The following is a 22036-nucleotide window of genomic DNA, read 5'->3' as shown; positions in this document are numbered from 1 at the left end:
TCTCGTACTGTTGTGTTTATGCGAGAATTCGTTCAACCGCGCGCGGGAGCAAAATCGCGTGCCGCGGAAATACGCACGACACCGCACACACCGCCACGCGCCACGCGCCAGACACGGTGTTTTTGAATTTTGTGTGTGTGACTGTTTTGAGCTTTGTGCTCTTTGCGCTTTCTTGAGGCTTGAGCACAGTGTGAGCTTGAGCACCTCGACCCGCAATCAAGTATATAGACGACTATAGTGTCGAGAGAGGGGGGTGCGAGCAGCGGGGCCGGGGCCCTGGGGGCGGGGGCGAGCGGGGGCGGTTGCGCTGCGCGCGCCCCGCACACGGGTGAAAGCAGAAGGATGGTGCATCTCAACATCGCATCGCGCATAGAGGCTCTCTTCCCCGCACCACCTCCCCTCTCTTTCCCTCCCTCGGCGCGCGCACAGCCAGCCCGGCTGTGCGCGGTGTTGGCTCGAACGCTGTGGTAGTGTGTAGACGGAGCAGCTTAGAAGTGGATGGGCTTGCCGTAGGCCGACATGGCGGCCTCCTTGAACGCCTCGGACATGGTCGGGTGAGCGTGGCAAGTGCGGCCGATGTCCTCGGCGGAGGCGCCGTACTCCATCGCGAGCACGCCCTCGGCGATCATCTCGCCCGCGTTGGAGGCGATGATGTGGATGCCGAGCACCATACCGTCGTGAGCGCCGCCATCTTGGATCAGGAACTTGACGAGACCGTCGGCGTCCGCCATGGCGCGCGCGCGCGAGTTGGCCATGAAGGGGAACGTGCCCACTTTGTAGGCGACCCCCTCCCCCTTGAGCTGCTCCTCCGTCTTGCCCACAGACGCAACCTCCGGGTGCGTGTAGATGACGCCCGGGATCGCGTCGTAGTTGACGTGCCCGCCCAGGCCTGCGACGAGGAGAGCGGGCGGCCGTCAGGACGGGCACGAGGGTGGGGGGTGGGCAAGGTTGCCGCGGCGAGGACGGCGCAAGCACCCGCCAGCTGCTCCGCGATGGCGATGCCCTCCTCCTCGGCCTTGTGCGCAAGCATGGCGCCGCGCACGGCGTCGCCGATCGCGTAGATGCCCGGCACGTTGGTGGCGAAGTGGTCGTCGATCTCGACCATGCCTGCGCCAGGCAGCGGGGTGGTGAGGCGCGTTCGAGGGCGCCCCGCGGGACGAGTCGAATCTCCGCGCCGCGAGCCCCCAGCTTGACGCCAACGTTCTCGGCGCCGAGCCCCTCCGTGTACGGCACGCGGCCGGTCGCGGAGAGGATCACGTCAGCCTGCGGCGGGGCGTGACGGGTGGGAGAGAGGAGGACGGCGGGGAGAGAGGAGGGCGGCGGGGAGAGAGGAGGGTGGCGTCCGCCTCGAGCGTCTCAGTCGCTCCGCCGCCGACCGGGTCCATCACCAGCTTGCCCTACGGAGGGAGCCGCTCCCAGGTCAGGCGGCGCTACTGCCGCCTCCTCCCCTCTCTGCGTGCGCAGTCACCTTGCCGCCCTCGTTGGTGGCCGACTTGACGGCGTAGCCCATCTTGAACTTCATGCCCTGCGGCGCGGGGTGGCGGCTCCGCTCGCCGCGCTAGCCCGAGGGGCCGGCCTCCCCCCAGGCCCTGCCCACGCCTGCTTCTCGAGGATCTGCTTGAACTTCTTTGCGATCTCGTCGTCGATGCCGGGCGTGATGCGGTCGAGGTACTCGACGACGGTCACCTGCCCTCGCGCGCGGAAGGGGCGTGGGCGGGCGGGCGGGGGGGAGGGGGGGGGGGGGTCGGAGGCGGCGAGCGGCGCCTCGGTGCCGAGCCGCCGCCACACGGAGCCCATCTCGAGGCCTGCGGAGGTGCCGGAGTCAAGGCGTGACGGGGGAGCGCCGCTCTCTGCTTGTGCGAGGCGGCGGCGGCACCGATGACGCCGGCGCCGATGACAATGAGCTTCTCCGGGATCTTCTCAAGGTCGAGGCAGCCTGTCGAGTCGACGATCACCTTGGCGTCGTTGTCCACCGTCACCGTCGCCCCAGGCACACCGGCCGGCACGGAGCCCTGGTGCGGGGCGGCGTTGTGTCGCGGGGCGGCGGGCGGTGGGCGAGGTCGAGGGGCGGGGCGGGGCGGGGGCAGCGCGGCGGAGGCGGACGCAGTGGACTGGCGGCGGGCACCGTCGCGATGACGATGTTCTTCGTGGACAGCGTCTGCGCGGGGCCGCCCTCCATCGGGTGCCTGCGGGAGGCGCGGCGGTGAGCAGCGGCGGCGATCAGCGGCGGCGATCGGCAGCAGCGGTGATCAGCGGCGGCGAGGCGGTGCGGGTGGCGAGAGGGCAGCAGGGCAGGCGCGGCGAGAGAGGAGGCTGCTGCTGTGTGCGGCGGGGGCGCAGCGAGGGGGCGGTCGGCGGAGGGAGTGAGGCGGAGGGAGTGAGGCATTGGCACGTGAGCCGCGCACATGGCGACCGAGCCCGGCGCGGTGATCTCTCCCTTCCCCTTGAAGTAGTCGACCTTGTACTTCTTGAAGAGACCTACGGGGAGGGTGGCGCGCGCTCGAGCCGCTTCCCGACCGAGGCCGACGACGTTCCGCGCGGCGGCACCCTCAATGCCGCCAGTCAGACCCGTCACCTGAGCGCGCAGGCCGCAGGCAGGGAGTGAGCGGCCGGCGGCGCACGGCGTGGGCGCGTGAGGGGCAGTGAGAGGGGGAGGTAGGAGGGCTTGGAGGGGGCGCCGAGAGAGGAGCCGCGGCGCCTCAGTCTCTTCGCGGGGAGGGGGGCGGGCATGTGTGTGCGTGGGTCCGACGGGGGATGGCGGGGAGGGAGAGGCGCGGCGCCGTCTTCGCTTTGTGCTTCATCAGCTTGTCAAGGTCCATCTTGACGTTGTCGGCGGAGATGCCGTGCGGACCCCACCCTTTCGCTGCCTCCTCATACAGGTGCGAGGAGTGCAGCAGCGCCTTGGACGGGATGCACCCCACATTGAGGCACGTGCCGCCCAGCCGTCCTCGCATCTCTATGCAGGCGACTTTCATGCCAAGTTGGCCCGCCTTGATGGCGGTCGGGTAGCCGCCCGGGCCGCCGCCGATGACGACCATGTCGTAGGTCTCACCGGTGGCGAGGCCTCGGGACAGGCGCGGGCGCACGGCGCGGGCGAGGGAGCGGCCGAGCATAAAAGGAATGTGCGAGTCGGCGAAGGCCGAAGGACGGTGCGAGGATCCGCGTTCGCCGTGAAGACAGATGTTCGCCCTGCTTTACGTCTCAACCTTGGAGCGGAACTGCCCCGTCCCGGGAGTTTCCGCTCTCTGCGCATCAGGCCGGGCCCACATACTCTGCGCAGCTGACCGACCCTCCCCCCCTCCTCATCACACTCACACACACACACACACACACACACACACACACACACACACACACACACACACACACGCACACGCACACACACACACACACACACGCACACGCAACACACACACACACGCAACACACACAACACACACAACACATCGTCGCAGATCGTCCGCCGTCCCGCCCACCGGCACCGCTCCTCGCGCGCTTTTTTACGAGTTTTGTGGCAAGGGGTGTGGCTCACGTCCGCACATATACACGCACGTACATATACCTACACACAAACCTACATGCACGTACATATACACCCCGGTGTCACAGGTGGACTGCTGACCATGTTCACGAGTCGTGAGGAGCGACATCGATGCGCTTTTCTTTGTGGTGGTGGTGTGGGTGAGTCGGGGGGGGGGGGGGGGGGGGGGGGGGCCCAAAAAAAACCCAAACCCCTTTGGAGAAGAAGGGGGAAAAAAAAAAAACGGAAAAAAAAGGGGGGGGGCCCCAGTCACACACACATTCCGTACGGTGCTCAGTGTCCTACCTACCCCCAAGCTGCGGGCCTCGGGATGACGGCCGCGGTGTTCGAACGGCCGCCGCGGCCGCCGGCGCGGCCCCTCCCGCGCCCCTTCCCACGGCCGCGGGCGTCCGAGACGCCGTCGCCACCGCCGCCGCCGCCTCGCCTCGCCGCCGCCTGGTGCTCGCGCGCCGCGTCGCCCAGCGCCCGCGACAAGAAGTCGGTGCGCTCGCGGCGCCGCGCGTCCCATTTGTCGTCCGCCGACTGCCGCGTCCGGATCTTGTCGCCGGTGATGAGCTCGCCGTCGCGCGAGAGGGTGCCCTCGCGGTAGTCTTCGCGGGTGATGAGCGTGGCGCGCACGCCGTTGTCGAGGGCCAGCCACTCGTGCCCGCTCGGGAGCACCTGGCCCCTCGCCGGCCCTCGCCGCACCGCCATCACCGCCGCGTGCGAGGCGCGCCGCGCCGCCTCCAGGTCGTCGAGAATCCGCTTCGGGTAGTTGCCGCCGAGCACGACGCCGGCAGCCGCGCGCAGGGCGAACGGCGCCTCCCACGGGCAGTGGATGTACTCGACCGGCAGCGCGGCCAGCTGCGGCAGCCACCGGCGCACGTAGTCGCCCTCCGGGTCGCACGACTTTGCCGCAAAGACGGGGTGCATGACAAAGTTCCACTGGTCCATGCCCGAGTGGCCCCCGTTCTGCCACATGTAGGCGTTGATGGCCGTGTCTGCGTCGACGAGCGTGTAGTCGAACCAGCGGAGGCCGTGCCTGGGTACAGGCAAGCTGAACTTCTCCACACACACACACGGCGGTGGGGCAAGGGAGGGCAAGGGAGGACGCGCCTCCAGTCGAGGTTGAGGAACTCGACCAGGAAGCCGGCGACGACGTGGCGCATGTAGTTTGGCATCCAGCCCGTCGCCCACAGCTGCGCCATCGCGGCGTCCACCAGCGGGAAGCCCGTGGCGCCCGCCTGCCACGCCTCGAGCGCCGGCTGGTCGGAGCTCCACGCCTGCGCCTCGAACCACGGCCGGAAGGGGCGGCTGGGCAGGTGGGGGAAGCGCCAGAGCGCCCAGTACGCCAGGTCGCGCCAGGCGAGCCGGCGGAGAAAGGTGGGCGCGCTCGCTCGCTCGCGCACCGAGTGCAGCACCGCCCGAGCGGAGAGCTCTCCGAAGCGCAGATGCGGCGAGATTGCGGCTGTGTTTGCCTGGTCGGCGCGGAACCGCTCGCGGCCCTCGAAGCGCTGGATGCCGCCGCTCACAAACGCCTCGAGCGCCCGCTGCGCGCCGATCTCGCCGACCGCCCACGACCTGCGGATGCCCGCCGCCCAGTCCTCGACCGTCCCGTCCGGTCGCACCGGCAGCCGCCCGTAGCCCAGCTCCGAGAGCGGGAGGCTGTGCGGCCAGGCCGCGGGCGGCTTGAGGCGACGGGGCGGCGGCAGGGGCGGCGGCGGCGGCGGCAGGGTCGCCACCGCGGCGAGGAAGAAGCCGACCGAGCCGAAGCCGTGCGCCGCGGTGCGCTCGTCCGGCCGCGCGTCCTCGGGGTGGTAGAGCACGTTGCCGGCGCACCGCTTGGCGCGCACGCCCTGGCTCGCCAGCTCCTGCTCGAGCGCCTCGTCGCGGCGGACCAGCCACGGCTCGAAGGAGGCGTTGTAGTACACGCGCCGCGACCCGCTCTCTGCCGCGAGGGCGGCGAGCGCGGCGGCGGAGGAGCCGCCGCAGTCGGCGGCGCGGCGGACAACGACGGCGGAGCCGAGGCGGGAGAGCGAGTGCTGCAGCGCGACGAGGGAGTGGTGCAGCCAGTAGGCGGCGGCACCGGCCAGCGGCCAGCCGCCCTCCTCGCACCGGGGCGGCTGGATGAAGACAGGGATCACCGGGTTGCCGCTTTCCGCCGCCGCGTGCAGGGCGGGGTTGTCGGTCAGCCGCATGTCGCCCGCCCGGAGCCACACGATGACTGGCGGCGCAGCGGAGGGCGGAGGCGTGGCCCTCGCCACCGGCGGCAGCAGCTCGGGCAGCCTCCAGGATGGGTGCTCCTGGCCGTGGAGAGGAGCCGTGAGCCTCGGGCGCGGCGCGCGCTCGGGCGGCTTTGGAGGTGCGCCCGACGACTCGGGAGGCGCCGCCGTGGGAGCGAGCCGACACTGCTGCTCCCGCTGCTGCTCCCGCTGCTGCAGGCGGCGCTGCCTGGCCGGGTTCGAGGCGGCCGGGCGGATGGTGCGACCGGCGGACGAGTCGAGCACTGCTGCTGGCGCGTTCCTCGTGTTGCGGCGAACGGATGGTGGGCTGAGCGTGGTGGGCGGTGTCGCTGGGACGGACGGCAGCTCTTGCGACTCGGCGATCGCAGCGGCCAGCATCGCCTCCTCGCGGTGGAGTGCTGCAGACTCGAGCAGGGCGGCCTCGAGCAGCGCATCGTCGTCCATGCTCTCGGGTTGCCACCGCGACCGACGTCAGGGCTTGGCGTGCGCTTCTCGGGCGCTTCAGTCCGTCGCCTCTCGTCTCCGTCGCCGCCTGGACAGCGGCGCGGTGAGGCAGCTATGCGCTGGACAGCGGCGCGGCGACAGGAGTGACGATTGCACCCACAGTCGACTGGTCGGGCTGGTCGGGAAGACGATTGCACCCACAGTCGACTGGGGGTCGGGCTTGGTCGGAAGTCTGAGAAGTGGCGGCTTTGCAAAAGAATTTTCCCGGCAAACTCTCGCTTTCAGAAATTTTCCGGATATTGCGGCAAGGCAACCGCTCGCGCACACACTCGGCACGGGACTGGCGCGCACTGGCAGTAAGAGAATTTTAGAATTTTACAACAAAACTCCCTCGCGAGCTGGGAATAGGACCGCCGCAAGCGGCGTGGCGTGGGGCGGTTGAGCGACAACATCGGTCATCGCACATCGGGATTTCGGGATACCTGGGCCAAACGTGCGCCGTCACGGCGAGTATCCTTTGTCCACTGTATTGACTGTTATAATAGTAGAGAATCGTTCGCGTAAATGCATATCGACAGGTGGACAGAGATTTATGGGCGGTCTGGAGAGGGAATGACCAGGAACAACATCGGACCGCGGTATTGGACATATTGTCGCGGCGTCTTTGATGAACGGTCACTGCCCCCGCTCCGATGGCTCACCCGCCCGGGCCGCCGCCGCTGATCCGCCGACCAGAGCTCTCACGACCGACCTCGAGCTCGATCAGGCGCGAGCAAGCAAAGGAGAAGGGCGCGTACCGAATCTCGAGGTCAGGCTTTTGCTCCTGAGCAAGCCGCGAGCGCAGCAGCTCGCGCTCGGGGCCGCGCAAGAACTCCATCGCAACCGCCGCGCCCTCCATCGCGTGCTTTCCGCTCCCAAAGTCCCTGGCGTACCACTGGAACAACTTGGGCAGTGTGAGCGCCACTGCCGCATCGCCGCCGCCGCCACCGCCGCCGCTGCGGCAGGAGACGGCGACGGTGCGAGCGAGGAAGGCGCTCGCGACGGCGTCGAGCTGCGCGCCGAGGAGTGCGGGCTGGTAGACGGGCACCGTGGCGAGCCCCGAGGCGGAGCCGCAGGAGAGGGCAAAGTTGAGGCGGTAGTCGGCGGTGGTGAGGGCGAAGCTGTAGCTCGACTTTGGGAGGACCCACTTGGAGAAGAAGGACTTTGGGCGGCACGAGGGCGCGCGCAGCACGTTGTGCTCGAGCTCCGCGAGGGTGAAGACGTCGCCGCCGACCTGGTAGGCGATGGTGTTGAAGAAGGAGATCGCCTTGAGCAGCGAGGAGGGCGGGCCGAGCAGCGAGTACGCGTGCTGGATCATGGTGTGGTAGACGTTGAGGAAGAAGGCGAGCTTCTGCTCCTCGTCGAGCCCGTCGAGCCGCACAGCCTTGAGCGAGGAGGCGGCGTCCAGAAAGGCAACCAGCCTCGGCGACGAGAGAGGCTCCGCCTCGTCGAGCGCCAGCGCGAGCCGCAGCGCGCGCGCGGCGCACTCGCACGCGTCGAGGCGCGAGGCGGCGGCGAGCTCCGGCTGGAAGAGGAGCCGCCGGCCGTTGAGCACCAGCCGGCCGCCCTTGCGCGTGAAGATGCTCGGCCGGAAGCCAAACTGCTGCAGAGAGAGCGAGGGCTCGTCGCTCGCCGCGGCCGCCGCGGGAGCGCCACCGGCGGCGGGGCCGCTGCCAGCGGCGGGCGCGGCCGTGGCGCCGTCGCCGCCGTCGCCATCATCGACGGGCACCCGCAGGTTGCGGAGGGCGGCGAGCCACTGGTCGGCGACGAGCGAGGAGTGGAGAAGGAGGCAGTACTGGCGGGCGACGGTGGCGACGAGGAGAAGAGGCCGGTCGGGGAAGGGGGAGAGGGAAGGGTCCATCCGGCTGGCGCAGAGAAGGGCGGGGAGCGCCAGCACGAGACTTGCACCGCCGCTGCCCACGTTCGCCTCGGACAAGTACAGCGCGCGAGTTGTGAGCACGGCGCCCATCTCGACAAAGCAGCCCTCGCATTCCCCAAAAGCGACGCTGCCACTTATGCAAACCGCGCCGTCCGCCGCCGCCGCCGCCGCCTTTCGGCCGCCGCGGCCGGGCGCCAGGAACGCCGCGTCCCCTTCGCTGCGCCGCAGCAGCGCGGCGGCAGACGCGGCGAGTGCGGCGCCCGCTCGCGTCGACGGCGGCGGCGGCGCGGCAAAGGTGCTCCGCACGCGGCGCTCTGCGGCGCGGCGCTTCCGCTCCGCGGTGCTGAGGCGCGCCGAGGGGCCGCTCCCCTCGCCGTCGCCCGCGCCGCCGCCCTCGTCCGAGTCGTCGCCGTCCCGCCCCAAGGCTGGCGCGGGACGGCCCCGCCGGCCTGCGCGCACCGCCGCCTTGATGGCGCCGGAGCTGCGGACGTGCGTCTTGCCCGCGGCGACGACGAGGTAGCTCTTCTTCGGCCGGCCGCGCCCGTCTCGCGAGACGAGGCGCGCCGGGATGGAGGCGGAGGCGAGGGCGGCGAGCGCCGCCGAGGGGGCCACGCCGCCCGCCGCCCCGATGTCGCCTTGCGCTGCCGCCGCCGCGGCTTCGGAGGAAGGCTCTCCTGTGACATCTTCAGCCAGCGGGTCGGCGGGCGGCTCGCCCTCCTCCGACGAGTCCTCGTCCGAAACCGCGTCGGGAGTGACCGGCAGCGGCGAGTCGGCCGCCGAGTCGGCCGCCGACGAGGCTGGCTCGGCGTGCGGCAGCGTCACACCGAGCGTCGCCGCGCCGGCCGCGGCGAGAGCAGCGGAGGACGCGGCGAGGGCGGCGGAGTTCCCCTCGCCTCCCTCGCCGTCCGCCTCGTCGCCAACGTCGTTCTCCGACGCCCTCGCCGCGGCCGCGGCCGCCAGCCGCCGGGAGGACGACTGCCGCCTGCTGCCGCCGCCGCCCGCGGGCGAGTGCGTGATCCGGACGCAGAGCGCGTACCTGTTTGCGCGCCACGCGTGGCCGCCGCCCGGCGCGTCCTCGTACACGACCAGCCGCAGGTCCGAGTCGCTCCAGAAGGAGGAGAGGTAGACGTCGCGCATCGGCAGCCGGTGCAGCTTCCAGTGCGGCAGGTCGATGTAGCCCGTGTTGAAGGAGAAGGAGTAGGTGAAGGACGGGTCCCACTCGCCGAGCGACGCGCCGCCCTTGCGCGCGCTTCGCGCCGCCTCCGACTCGTCCAGCGGGACGCCTACAGGAAGGCATCCGAGGAGGGTGCCGGCAGTGCTCCGCCCACGGGACGCCTCCGGCTGAGCGGTGAGCGGTGCTGCCGAGCTCGGGCGGCGCCGTGCCGGGCGGCGAGGCGACGAGCCGGTCGACGGCGCGCCAGAGCGGGAGGACGATGTGCGGCAGCATGCGGCCCTCGCGGTCGCCGAAGGAGTAGTGCATCCCGGGCGGGTTGAACTTGACGAGCAGCTGCAGGATGAGCTTGGAGAGGCCGCGCCTATCCACCGAGCACACTCGACAAGGTGCAGGGGAGGCCCCGCGGGCGGGGAGCGCTTGCAGAGAGGGCCGCGCGTCACGAGGCCGAGCTGCATCCGCTCGGTCACCTCGCCGCCGAGGTAGACGGTGCCGCTCGGGCGGCGCTTGAAGCGGCCCTGCACCTGCATCTCAAGCCCGCGGCTGCGCCCGTCAAACAGCCGCTCCGAGTAGAAGACGTCCTCCTCGCGCCGCGCCGGCCGCAGCAGCAGCAGGCAGCGGCCCACGAAGAGCTCCGTCTCAAACGACTCGGCAGAGCGGGCGTTGATTGTGAGCGGTGTCCGGGCCGCCACGCCGCGAGTCACGTCGCGAAAGGGCCCGCCGCCGGCCGTCGCCTGCTCGCTTGCGACGTCCGAGAAGGAGCAGGACAGAGTCGGGAAGAGCGGAGGCGGCGAGGAAACGGTCTCGGCGAGCGGCGCAGGAGGAAGAGCGTCGACGGCCTTGGCGATCAGGTCCGCTATGCCGAGGGCGGCGACTGCCTCGCGGGCCGCCGACGGGCCGGCCTTTGCGATGCCCGCCAGCCCGCACTCCCGATCGTGCGAGGTCAGCGCCTCGAGGAGGAGCGCCTCGATACCGAGGCCGCGGATCCACGCGGCTGGGTCGTCCTGCCCGTCAAGGCCAGAGCCGGATGGCTGCGCCATGGCGGGCCGCTTCAGACCACTGGAAGCAATGTCGAGGTGGGATGGGCACGAGGGAGGTGGGCCGCCGCGGGACAAGGTCGCGCCTGGCCCGCTCCAAAAAAGAATTTGTTGTCCCTCTCGCAACAGCGTTTGTGAGAACCAGCAGCGCGGAGCTCCGGAGCTCCGAACTCTGAAAGTGTGAGTCTGCTCTGAGCTCCTCAGAGTTCACGGAGTCGGCGACCAGGCCGCCCACCGTCCCTCCCCAAGGAATCCTGCCGGTGCGAGAGCTTTACAACATGAAAGCGAAAAGAAAACAACGGCCGCGGACTTGGCTGCCGCCACCGCTGTCGCTTCCGACCAGCGCCGCCTCCCCCTGTCTGCCTCGGATCAACGACATACCTTAGTCGGCCGCGCCCAGATGTCCACGCTGCCCGACGACGTATTAGAGGAGTCCGAGTCGCTGCTCTCGCCTGAGGTGCGGCGCTCCCGCAGCCATGGCGACAGCAGCAGGTTTGGCCGCTGCTTCCAGCTCGCCGTCTTCCTCTCGCTGCTCCTCGCGGCATTTGCGGCGAGCATCGTCTGGCTGTCGAAGAGCGAGCCGCCTGCGGCGCCGCAGGCGGCTCGCTCCGCACGGCCCGATCGCGCCTCCTCTCGACTGGAGCGGCAGCACGTGTCCCGTGCTGCGGCCTCGCCGCCACCAAAGCCGCTGCCGCTGTCGCGACCGTCGCCTCCGCCCCCACCGCCATCAGCGTGGCCTCCGCCTCCGCCTCCGCCACCACGGTCTGCCTCGCCGCCGCCGCCGCCGCCGCCGCCGCCGCCGCCACCGCCGGTGCCGACGCCGCTGCCGCGCCGCCGCCTGCCGCCTCCCTCCCCTCGCTGCGCCTTGGTGATCGACGCGCGGGCTTGCGAGGCCTTCCTGGCGCGGCGTGGCGCCGCGGGCGCAGACGCGCCGCGCGACAGGCTCCGCGAGCTCCGACGCGCTCCCGTCCGGCGCTGCCGCCACCCGAGCTGCCACGGGCGTGGCGTCTGCAACTTGCAGTCCGGCGCGTGCGCGTGCGAGGCCGGCTCGAACGGGTTGGGGCGAGCGAGCCGCTCGACAGGCGAGCGGGGGAGTTCCTTCCAGCCTCCTCGGAGCCCTCCCCGTAGGTCTGCGTGCGAGTCGCGCAACCCGCGGCCCTGCAACGGACCCAACGACGGCCTCTGGATGGCGTCGCACTGCGCCGGCGAGTGCGACGAGGCGACCGGCTTCTGCTGGTGCCCGGGCAAGCTGCGGGAGCGGCCGATGGGCGAGTCGTGCCAGCCGAGGCACATGCCCCTCGGCGCCTTCGCGGCGCTGCAGCTTCCGGCGCACCCCGACCAGCCCGCTCCACCTTCCCGGACCCTTCCCGGACCCTTCCCGGACCCTTCCTAGGCGCACCTCGAGGAGCCCGCCCTGTGGCCAAACGGCTCCGAGGCGCTCGCCGCCATCGTCAAGCCGCACCCGCGCGACAACCCGGCCGGCCAGCGCGAGCAGAAGAAGCGGCGGGGCGCCTACGACGCGCTGCGAGCCCTCTACGCCGCGCGGCCGGAGCTGCGGGCGGCGGCGCTGCGGCGCTTCTGGTTCGCGGGCGCGGCGGAGGCGCCGCGGGTCGAGGTTGGGGCGGCGAGGTACGGGGAGGTGCCGCACAGCGGGCCGTGGGGAGGGCGGCAGCGGCGGGAGGGCGGGAGGCGGGCGGGCGGGAGGCGGGCGGGCGGGAGGCGGGAGGCGGACAGGCTGGAGAGAGAGGCGATGGCGGAGCTAAGGCGCGCTGCAGGAGACGTCGGCGCCGTGCGCGCCGCCCGCGCCGGCGCGCTCTTCCGCAAGGGGGCCGCACGGCGCACGTGGGAGGCCGGGCGCGTCATCCCGGCGGCGGGCAGAGCCGCGGCGGCGCGCGGCGAGAAGGCAGCGCCGCGAGGCGGAGCGCGCCGCGAGACCGAGCCGAGATGAGCCGGGATGAGCCGAGGGTAGGCGTGGTGCGAGGCGGAGCGCGGCGAGACGCCGGCGGCCCAGTGCTGGTGCTCGTACGACGGGCTCGGCGGGCCGCTGTGCGACCAGCCCCACGAGGCGTTTGCCTCAGCCAGTGCTCACCGTCCGCCAGGGCACGTCGAGGACATGTCCAGGACACGTCCAGGACACGCCCCGTAGGCGTTTTGCCTCAACCAGTGCTCGGGCCGCGGCATCTGCAGCCGGACGGGCGGCTTCTGCCGCTGCGACGAAGGTGGCTGCGGAGGCGGTGGGCTCCGGGCGCGCGGCGCGGCGCTCTCACCGGTGATCGCGATCGCGGCGTAGGCTTCTTTGGCGTCGACTGTTCGCTCACCGTCGAGCGGGGCGGAGTGGTCCTCCATCCAAACCACGCCGCGCGGCGCGCCAGAGGGGGCGGGCCGTCGCCGCGGCTGTTTGTGTACGATTTGCCCGAGCACACTTCTCTCATCCTGCAGTACCGCGCCGGTCGCAACGTGTGCACGCCGCGCGCATTCACTTTCTCCAACACCACCGACTGGAACGGCGGCTACGCCTACACCGTCGACGTGGCGCTGCATGAGGTGCTCCCTGCCTTGTCCGCCCGCCTGCCGCCGCCCGCCGCTTGCCACCACCCTCGCGCCACTCCCGCACTCTCGCTCCCCGATCCACGCCCTCCTTCCCGTCCCGCTTGAGGCGCTGCTGCGCTCGCCGCACCGTGTGGCCAGCCCTGACGACGCCGATTTCTTCTACATCCCAACCTACCTCTCCTGCGCCATCCTGCCCGTGTACGACTACACCGGCCCGGCCGACTACCAGAGAGGCGGCCGAGATGCGGCCGAGATGCGGCCGAGATGCGGCCAGCTGCGCAAGTCACGCTGCACCCTCCTCTCAGGTTTCCCGATGCGGCCCGTGACCGCGATGCGCATGCTGTCGGACGCCGTCGACCGCGTGCGCGCCCTCGGGCACGTACCCCCCCCCCTTCCCTCCCTCCCTCCCCGCCCCCTCTTCTCGCCCCTCACCCCGCGGTTGCCTCCTCGCCGCTGCAGGCCTCACTGGGACAGGTCGGCCGGCCGCGACCACATCGTCCTGCTCTCCCACGACGAGGGCGGCTGCTGGGCCCCGCGCGGCGTCGCCGCGAACGCGATCATCCTCTCCCACTGGGGCCGCATGGACGCGCAGCCGCACTCCTCCTCGCGCTACATGGCCGACAATTGGGAGTCGGACTGGAAGAGCTCGATCCGAGCTCCCGACGGAGCCGTCTGGAGGTGCGGCGGCACTCTCCCAGCCGCTCGCTGCGGCCGTCTCTCTCGAGCGGCACTCCCCGGCGCTTGCCTCACACGCGCTCGCCTCGCCGCCGCAGCTTCGAAGGCGGCTCGCGGCGCATGATTGGGCACCACCCGTGCTACGACCCGGCCAAGGACATCGTGGTGCCCGTCTTCAAGCCGCCCTCGGCGCTGACCTCCTCGCCCTTCCTGCGCCCGCCCGGCTCGCCGTCGCCGCCGCGCAAGACGCTGGCGTATTTCTCGGGCAACCTGGCTGGCAACGAGCCTGCAAAGTACTCGCGCGGCATCCGCCACCGCTTGGTCGCCGCCTTTCGCGGCAAGGACGGCTGGAGGCTGGTTGGCAACCGCGGCGGCGACTACGGCCGAGACCTCTCGACGTCCGAATTTTGCATCGTCCCGCCCGGCGGCGACGGCTGGTCCTCGCGAGTGGACGACGCGGTGCGGCACGGCTGCATCGCCGTCATCATCATGGACAATGTGCACATGCCGTTCGAGTCGCTGCTGCAGTACGACCGCTTCACGCTGCGCGTGGCCGAGAAGGACGTCGAGCGCCTCGACGCGCTGCTGCGCGCCGTGCCGGCCTCTCGCCGCGAGGCGATGCGGCGCGAGATGGCAAAGGTCTGGACGCGTTTCACCTACGTCGGCGCGATGCTCGATTCGCACGCCTACCTCCCCAGACGCCACTCGGATGGCCGCGTGCTGCCGCGTCCGGCGGAGCTGGAGCGTCTGCCGGCGACGCTGCAGCAGGAACCCGACGCCATCGAGACCATCTTCATGGCATTAAGTAGCCGCAGGGCAGCCAACAAGTGATGATTTGGCTGGTTCTGTGGTTGTTCTCTCTCAGGTTTGGGTTTTTCTCTCTTTGGATTGTGAGGGTGAGAGAGCAGGGCACAGATAGCAGGCCGCAGCCTCGTGTGCAGGGCCAGGGGCCGTCGTCTGTCTGTGTCTGAGCACGGACGCGGCGGCGACTTTATCTATTAGCCGGCAAATCGAGTATCGATGCTACGTGCCCTCGGCGGTGTCGTCAAAATGGCCCCCCACGACGCCGCGTTTTACAACACTTCCATCCTCGGTGCCCGCCCGCCGCGTGGCCAAGGTCGTTGCGGCGAGGACGCGCGTCAAGGCGAGGGAGAGGCTGGCGCTTGCGCGGCGCGCGAGATCTGCGATGCACGTCCTCATCTGCACCACGCCGGACATCAAGGGCTGCATCGCGGTCAACGTCGCTCTCAAACAGCTCACAGCAAGGGGACACCGCCTCTCAGTCTTTCTCTCCAACGATGAGCCTCGCTCGGAGGGTGCGCAGCGGTGCGCTGAGATGGTCGGGCCGCACGAGACCAGCGTGTGGACCAAGAGCATCTTTCCGTTTCTGGAGCGCACCCCTGCGGCGAATCGCGGGCCGGGAGCATACCGGACCTGGGAGGAGTTGAGGGCATCCGACGACGTTGGCGTAATCACAGCCGTGAAAAATAAGTCCATCAACTACCACCTGGCGGAGGTCAGGGCGCTCGCACCCGACCTGATCTTTTCGGCTCGCTTCCAGCACATCCTCAAGGAGGACCTCATCGCGGTCGCGCCGTTGGGAGTGCTCAACATGCACCCCGGCGCTCTGCCAAAGTACAGAGGCTTGTACGTCGACCTGAGAGCGATGCTGCAGGGCGACGTGCGGCAGACGATGACGCTGCACCGCATCTCTGACACTGGCATCGACACGGGCGAGGTGGTGGACACCGCTGAGGTGGAGACGACGCCCGGCGACTCTCTGCTCGGCATCCGGCTCGCGATGGGCCGCGAGGGCGTGCGCATGATGCTCGAGGAGGTCGACCGACTCGCGGCTGGCACCTGCGGGCGCGTGTTTGAGCACCGCCCGACCGTCGAGGAGGGCTACTACTCCTGGCCAACGGCCGCCGACTACGACGACTTTTTCGCCAGCGGCCTCCGCCTCTACCACGACTCGGACATGGAGGCGATCAAGCTCCTCTTTGCTCCGGCCGGCGGCACGGGCGAACGCGACGACGACGGCGCGGCACGCCGAATGAGAGCCGGCGTCGCCTGATCGGGCTCTGTATTGCCACGACAGGAGCGCAAACCGGCCGGGGGCTGCGTGATGAGGCGCCAGGGGCCCAGTGCGGCGCCCCTTGTGCGCTTGCGGTGCTCTCCCAGACTCTCGCTTGGGGATCTGTCGTGTGTCGAGTGCCTGGACCCCGACCCGCTGTCTGTGGTGTGGGGGTGTGATGACGAGACGGACGGCCTGACTGTACACTGTCTATTCGCTCGCTGGCCGTCGTCAGTGCCCAGCCCGCACGCCGCAGGCCTGCATGCTGTGCATTGGCGAGCGGGTGCAACTGTGCGACCGCCCTCCATGACGCATGAGAGCGCCATGCAGCATGCTCCTTATTTATTTCGACTTTTTTACCCAGCGGGTCATCGTACATCGACACCTTGACGAGATATGGGAGACTCGGAAACACATCTCACATCAACACACCGCACGCTCTTCACAACCCATACCTGGCCTGCAGCATCGCAGCCCTCAGCTGCTCTCGCAATGCCCTGATGTCATCCTCGTCTATCAAAGCTGAGCGCGCCCCTCCTCGCTCGAGCGCGTCCACAACCTCGTCGTAATGCGCCACCGCCCACTCAAAGACGGCCTGCGCCTCGTCTTCGGCGCCCTGCTCCTGGCAGAGGAGGAGAGCAGGCACAAACTCGTCGGCCGACATGGCAGCGGCGACGAGGGGCCTCGCCTCCTCCACCAGCGAAGGCAGCATGTACAGCCGCCCAAAGGCGCACAGCTCGAGAGCGTGCGCGACGGAGAGCGGCCGCGTCTCGGGAGCGCAAGAGCCCGCGAGGGCGTGTCCGCTGTACACGTGCCGGAGAAGAAGGCGGAACGAGCGGCTCGAGCCGCTGCAGACGCGCACGCGCTGGCGAGGCGGTGGCTCGGGCAGCGCGCCCGCGCCGTCGGGCAGCGCGCCCGCGCCGTCGGCCCCGGCGGATGCTCCCTCGTCCCACCGAAGCATGCGCTCGAAGTACTCGGACCGTGCGGCGAGGAGGCTGCGGTGGGCGTGCACCACCTCGCCGCACGGCAGCTCGAAGCAGACGTCTTCGCAGCCGAGGCTGGGCGGGTCCGCCGCGCGCGCGAGTGCGACCTGGAGCGGCCTCATTCCCGCCGCGTCGAGAGGCCGCTCGAGGAGGAGGGGGACGCAGCCGAGCGCGCGCGCAGCCTCGACGAGCGCGCGGGAGGTGAGTGGCGGGGCGACGGCGGCGGAGCCGCTAGCAGCGAGCCGGTAGAGGCATCGGCAGGAGGGCTCGCCGAGCACGCCCGCTTGCGCCGGCGAGACGCGCCACACGAGAGGCTGCGCCGCCGCCGCCTCCGCTGCTGCCTCCGCCTCCGCTGCTGCCTCTGCCTCCCCGTCCTCCACGGCGCCAACGGCCGAAGCTGCGGCGGCGCAACGCTCGCGGAGCAGGGCGGCCCAGCCCGGTGCGCGCTGCTCGAGGAGGACGAGACTCAGCCACAAGCTGGTCTGTGCGCCGCCTACAGGAGGGATCAGAGGTTGTTCAGGGAGGGCCCAGAGGCTCGTGCAGGCTCGTCTCTGCGCCGCCTGCGCCGCCCTCCCACACCATCGCGGCGTCCGAGTACCGAGCACCGCTCCGAGCGGGTGCGACACTGCTGTGCACGCTCCCGCAAGAGCCGACGCCGAACGCGGCGGCGAGCGACTCGCCAAACTCCGACGCGGCGCCTACGGGACGCTGTCGACGCGTCACGGACGCGTCCTGGACATGAGCGCCATCGCCAGACCTCGGCGCCGACGCGGCCAAGGCGCAGCAAGAGGTCGGCAAGCGCCGGGCCCGCCTCGGCACCGGAGCGGCACCGGAGCGGCAGCGCGTCGAGGCTCGCCGCGAGGCCCCACCGCCGGCACAATGCGAGGCCCTTCCCTCGGCAGAGGGCGCGCAAGCCCTCGGCCGCCGCGTCGGCTGCCGGGGCCGCTGAGCGCTCGGACAGCAGCGCGACCAGCCGCGGCAGCGCTCCCTCGAGCAGCGCCTGAAGGTCCGGGGGAGATGCGCCGCCCGACGCCGCGGTCCAGCGAGGCGCAAGCCGTGTGAGCAGAGCCAACACGCGCACGCGGACCTCCCGGTTTGGGCTGCCGAGGCCTGTCTGGAAGAGCGCCGGCGCGGCTCGGAGCAGCTCGTTTGCATCGGCCGCCTCGCCGCAGAGGTTTGATAGGAGCACCGTCGCCATCGCGAGCAGCCGCAGCGAGCAGCCGTCCTGGAGGAGAGCCTCTGCCAGAGCGGCCACTCGAGTCGGACACAGCGTGAGGCCGTCCAAGGCCCGGTCGAGCGCGCACTTGTCGTCGCCAAGCTGTGGCGGCGAGTCCGAGGGCCGGTAAACGCGCGTGACTGCCTCGCGGAGCGACTGCAGCCGCTCGATCGGAGGCGGCTGCATGGGCGACGGACGACGCGCGCCGCCTCGGTTGTTGGCCGTGCGGGTTTGGGCTCTAGACTGCCGAGCTGCGCCGGCACGGGCACGCGCGCCTTCTCGGAACTGGGAAACTGTGGTCCGAACCAGGTTCGTTGTGAAGAGCTGGGGCCCGCCACCCAAGAGCCTCGGTGTGCGGATCGGCAACGGCGCGACGCGTCGATTGACGATCTATGCTTTGTACCCATCAGTCTCCCAACATGTGATATTAGTCAAAGAACTCGCTTCACGGCGGTCCGCACGTGAGTCCCGCGGCGGCGCGGCGGACGAGAGGCAATGCCTCTCCACACTCCTCGGGAGCACACACACGGACATGAAGCGCGCACGCAGCCCAATGGCCGTGCACGAGCAACAGCGCGATGGTCGCTGGTCGCATGTTGGCGACCACGCGACCAGAGTGGTCGTGGCCGTGGTCGCAAGTTGGCGACCACGCGACCAGCTGGCCGTATGTTGGCGACCATATAGGGTTTTTGGTCGCGTGGTCGCTGGTCGCATGTTGGCGACCACGCGACCAGAGTGGTCGTGGCCGTGGTCGCAAGTTGGCGACTCGACGCGTTCAGCCGGAAGTTACTTAGTGACGGTGAAGGAATGAGCTCTCGAAAACAAACACCATTCTGTTCAGAATGGCCAAAAGGTGCCAGAGGCGCAGCCTCTGGCACAGTATGACTACGTAATAAACGGGACTAGAGGGCGGGAGGGTTGGCTTGGCCCCCGCGAGCTTCGAAGCTCGAGCTTCGCGTGGTCGCTGGCCGTATGTTCACGACCGGCGACCAGAGTGGTCGTGACCGTGGTCGTATGTTGGCGACCATATAGGGTTTTTGGTCGCATGGTCGCTGGCCTTATGTTGGCGACCACGCGACCAAAGTGGTCGTGACCGTGGTCGTATGTTGGCGACCACGTCGCTGGCGAGCTAGGGTTACCTTGGGGGCTACGTTTATAGCGCGACCAGAGTGGTCGTGACCGTGGTCGCAAGTTGGCGACCATGTTGGCGACCATATAGGGTTTTTGGTCGCATGGTCGCTGGCCTTATGTTGGCAACCACGCGAGCTAGGGTTAGGGTTAGGGATATGGCTGTCGAGCTAGGGTTAGGGTTAGGGCTATGGCTGTCGAGCTAGGGTTAGGGTTAGGGCTATGGCTGTCGAGCTAGGGTTAGGGATAGGACTATGGCTGTCGGGTTAGGGTTAGGGTTAGGGTTAGGGTTAGGGTTAGGGTTAGGGTTAGGGTTAGGGTTAGGGTTAGGGTTAGGGTTAGGGTTAGGGTTAGGGTTAGGGTTAGGGTTAGGGTTAGGGTTAGGGTTAGGGTTAGGGTTAGGGTTAGTTTTTGCTTCATCTTCTCCTTCTTCTTCTCCTTCTGTCTCTCTTTCTGTCCTTTTTTGGCCTTTTCTGTCTTTGCTGAGGCATCCGCTCTCGGCCGTTTTTGGCCGTTTTTGGCGGCTTTGCTTTGTTTGGCTTAGCTTCATCATCAAATTCCTGGCTATTTCTGTCTGGGCCGGCCTTGGCCAGCCCTTTTGAGCCATTCTGAGCCATTTTGGGGCCTTCTTGGGCAAGTGCATTTGTGGCCGTTTTTGGTCATTTTGGCCATCGTCAGCTCTGGCCAGGTGTGATTTCTGCCTCTTTTCCTCTGGCCAAGCTACATTCCAGCTTCAGGCCACCTTGAAGGCTGCCATTCCAAGCTAGGCCGGCTGATTCTGGGCTTGGCCGGCCCACTTTGCAACTTTCCAACCTTGGCCGGCCAAGGTCAGAATGTGGCCCGGATCACCTGCAGCAGGCTGGCCCAAAGCTTGGCCGGCTCAAAATTGGCCGGCCAAGCTTGGATACTGGTGCTAGACACCTCCAAAAGCACTCCCCCAAGCTTGGCCAGCTGAGATTTGGTCAGTCAAGTCCTTGGCCTCGCCTTCGGCCAAGCCATGCAAGGGGAGGCGGGCACCTCCAGGAGGGCGGCCCAAAGTGAGATAATGGCTCAGGATTGGCTGGCCAAGCTTGGATACTGGTGCTAGACACCTCCAAAAGCACCCCCCCAAGCTTGGCCAGCTGAGATTTGGTCAGCCAAGTCCTTGGCCGCGCCTCCGGCCGAGCCATGGGAGGGGCGGCGGGCACCTCCAGGAGGGCGGCCCAAAGTGAGATAATGGCTCAGAAATGGCTGGCCAAGCTTGGATACTGGTGCTAGACACCTCCAAAATCACTCCCCCAAGCTTGGCCAGCTGAGATTTGGTCAGCCAAGTCCTTGGCCGCGCCTCCGGCTGAGCTAGGCAAGGGGCGGCGGGCACCTCCAGGAGGGCGGCCCAAAGTGAGATAATGGCTCAGGATTGGCTGGCCAAGCTTGGATACTGGTGCTAGACACCTCCAAAATCACTCCCCCAAGCTTGGCCAGCTGAGATTTGATCAGCCAAGTCCTTGGCCGCGCCTCCGGCTGAGCTAGGCAAGGGGCGGCGGGCACCTCCAGGAGGGCGGCCCAAAGTGAGATAATGGCTCAGAAATGGCTGGCCAAGCTTGGATACTGGTGCTAGACACCTCCAAAATCACTCCCCCAAGCTTGGCCAGCTGAGATTTGGTCAGCCAAGTCCTTGGCCGCGCCTCCGGCTGAGCTAGGCAAGGGGCGGCGGGCACCTCCAGGAGGGCGGCCCAAAGTGAGATAATGGCTCAGAAATGGCTGGCCAAGCTTGAATACTGGTGCTAGACACCTCCAAAATCACTAGGGTTAGGGTTAGGGTTAGGGTTAGGGTTAGGGTTAGGGTTAGGGTTAGGGTTAGGGTTAGGGTTAGGGTTAGGGTTAGGGTTAGGGTTAGGGTTAGGGTTAGGGTTAGGGTTAGGGTTAGGGTTAGGGTTAGGGTTAGGGTTAGGGTTAGGGTTAGGGTTAGGGTTAGGGTTAGGGTTAGGGTTAGGGTTAGGGTTAGGGTTAGGGTTAGGGTTAGGGTTAGGGTTAGGGTTAGGGTTAGGGTTAGGGTTAGGGTTAGGGTTAGGGTTAGGGTTAGGGTTAGGGTTAGGGTTAGGGTTAGGGTTAGGGTTAGGGTTAGGGTTAGGGTTAGGGTTAGGGTTAGGGTTAGGGTTAGGGTTAGGGTTAGGGTTAGGGTTAGGGTTAGGGTTAGGGTTAGGGTTAGGGTTAGGGTTAGGGTTAGGGTTAGGGTTAGGGTTAGGGTTAGGGTTAGGGTTAGGGTTAGGGTTAGGGTTAGGGTTAGGGTTAGGGTTAGGGTTAGGGTTAGGGTTAGGGTTAGGGTTAGGGTTAGGGTTAGGGTTAGGGTTAGGGTTAGGGTTAGGGTTAGGGTTAGGGTTAGGGTTAGGGTTAGGGTTAGGGTTAGGGTTAGGGTTAGGGTTAGGGTTAGGGTTAGGGTTAGGGTTAGGGTTAGGGTTAGGGTTAGGGTTAGGGTTAGGGTTAGGGTTAGGGTTAGGGTTAGGGTTAGGGTTAGGGTTAGGGTTAGGGTTAGGGTTAGGGTTAGGGTTAGGGTTAGGGTTAGGGTTAGGGTTAGGGTTAGGGTTAGGGTTAGGGTTAGGGTTAGGGTTAGGGTTAGGGTTAGGGTTAGGGTTAGGGTTAGGGTTAGGGTTAGGGTTAGGGTTAGGGTTAGGGTTAGGGTTAGGGTTAGGGTTAGGGTTAGGGTTAGGGTTAGGGTTAGGGTTAGGGTTAGGGTTAGGGTTAGGGTTAGGGTTAGGGTTAGGGTTAGGGTTAGGGTTAGGGTTAGGGTTAGGGTTAGGGTTAGGGTTAGGGTTAGGGTTAGGGTTAGGGTTAGGGTTAGGGTTAGGGTTAGGGTTAGGGTTAGGGTTAGGGTTAGGGTTAGGGTTAGGGTTAGGGTTAGGGTTAGGGTTAGGGTTAGGGTTAGGGTTAGGGTTAGGGTTAGGGTTAGGGTTAGGGTTAGGGTTAGGGTTAGGGTTAGGGTTAGGGTTAGGGTTAGGGTTAGGGTTAGGGTTAGGGTTAGGGTTAGGGTTAGGGTTAGGGTTAGGGTTAGGGTTAGGGTTAGGCTTAGGGTTAGGGTTAGGGTTAGGGTTAGGGTTAGG

General features: G+C 67.9%; 4 protein-coding genes across 4 annotated transcripts; 1 reads left to right on the top strand and 3 right to left on the bottom strand.

Moving 5' to 3' along the window:
* Window positions 1-168: 168 nt before the first annotated feature.
* DLD1 (putative dihydrolipoamide dehydrogenase 1) lies at window positions 169-3129 on the bottom strand. Its single transcript, XM_005784111.1, has 12 exons — window positions 2781-3129; window positions 2548-2575; window positions 2406-2478; window positions 2126-2186; window positions 1877-2012; window positions 1765-1805; window positions 1600-1686; window positions 1469-1525; window positions 1347-1397; window positions 1176-1263; window positions 976-1107; window positions 169-889 (listed from the first exon to the last, which is right to left on the bottom strand). Exons 1-12 carry the CDS (start codon window positions 3111-3113, stop codon window positions 489-491), a joined length of 1488 nt encoding a protein of 495 aa, XP_005784168.1. The 5' UTR covers window positions 3114-3129; the 3' UTR covers window positions 169-488.
* A 1093-nt stretch (window positions 3130-4222) lies between these two features.
* Window positions 4223-5742, bottom strand: CRY2 (Deoxyribodipyrimidine photolyase/cryptochrome; the record flags this gene model as incomplete). The annotated part of the gene is made up of 2 exons (XM_005784110.1): window positions 4223-4582; window positions 4633-5742. Coding segments are annotated over 2 exons (1470 nt in total), but the record flags the coding sequence as incomplete, so codon positions are not given.
* A 986-nt stretch (window positions 5743-6728) lies between these two features.
* On the bottom strand, window positions 6729-10418 carry EMIHUDRAFT_442069 (hypothetical protein). Its single transcript, XM_005784109.1, has 3 exons — window positions 9735-10418; window positions 9488-9660; window positions 6729-9408 (listed from the first exon to the last, which is right to left on the bottom strand). Exons 1-3 carry the CDS (start codon window positions 10334-10336, stop codon window positions 6905-6907), a joined length of 3279 nt encoding a protein of 1092 aa, XP_005784166.1. The 5' UTR covers window positions 10337-10418; the 3' UTR covers window positions 6729-6904.
* Window positions 10419-10733: 315 nt separating this feature from the next.
* EMIHUDRAFT_468087 (hypothetical protein) lies at window positions 10734-14389 on the top strand (the record flags this gene model as incomplete). The annotated part of the gene is made up of 9 exons (XM_005784108.1): window positions 10734-11144; window positions 11727-11972; window positions 12480-12552; window positions 12624-12877; window positions 12990-13116; window positions 13189-13258; window positions 13343-13561; window positions 13657-14005; window positions 14174-14389. The coding sequence occupies 9 exons, from the start codon at window positions 10734-10736 to the stop codon at window positions 14387-14389; spliced, it is 1965 nt and encodes a 654-aa protein (XP_005784165.1).
* Between the last annotated feature and the right edge of the window lie 7647 nt (window positions 14390-22036).

The sequence above is a fragment of the Emiliania huxleyi genome (genome assembly GCF_000372725.1).
Source record: "Emiliania huxleyi CCMP1516 chromosome Unknown EMIHUscaffold_172, whole genome shotgun sequence".
Taxonomy (NCBI): Eukaryota; Haptophyta; order Isochrysidales; family Noelaerhabdaceae; genus Emiliania; species Emiliania huxleyi.
Note: the sequence above shows the minus strand (reverse complement) of the source record. Positions and strands in the feature narration are given on the sequence as shown.

Excerpts from the sequence above, each read along its gene's own strand:
- EMIHUDRAFT_442069 (XM_005784109.1), bottom strand. The coding sequence starts at position 10,336 with ATGGCGCAGCCATCCGGCTCTGGCCTTGACGGGCAGGACGACCCAGCC. Across the intron at positions 9,661-9,734 it reads ATGCAGCTCGGCCTCGTGAC|GCGCGGCCTCTCCAAGCTCA; the intron begins GCGCGGCCCTCT and ends CTCGGTGGATAG. Across the intron at positions 9,409-9,487 it reads CACGGCGCCGCCCGAGCTCG|GCGTCCCGCTGGACGAGTCG; the intron begins GCAGCACCGCTC and ends GCCTTCCTGTAG.
- DLD1 (XM_005784111.1), bottom strand. The coding sequence starts at position 3,113 with ATGCTCGGCCGCTCCCTCGCCCGCGCCGTGCGCCCGCGCCTGTCCCGA. Across the intron at positions 2,479-2,547 it reads TCTGACTGGCGGCATTGAGG|GTCTCTTCAAGAAGTACAAG; the intron begins GTGCCGCCGCGC and ends CCCTCCCCGTAG. Across the intron at positions 1,526-1,599 it reads AGCAGATCCTCGAGAAGCAG|GGCATGAAGTTCAAGATGGG; the intron begins GCGTGGGCAGGG and ends CCCGCGCCGCAG.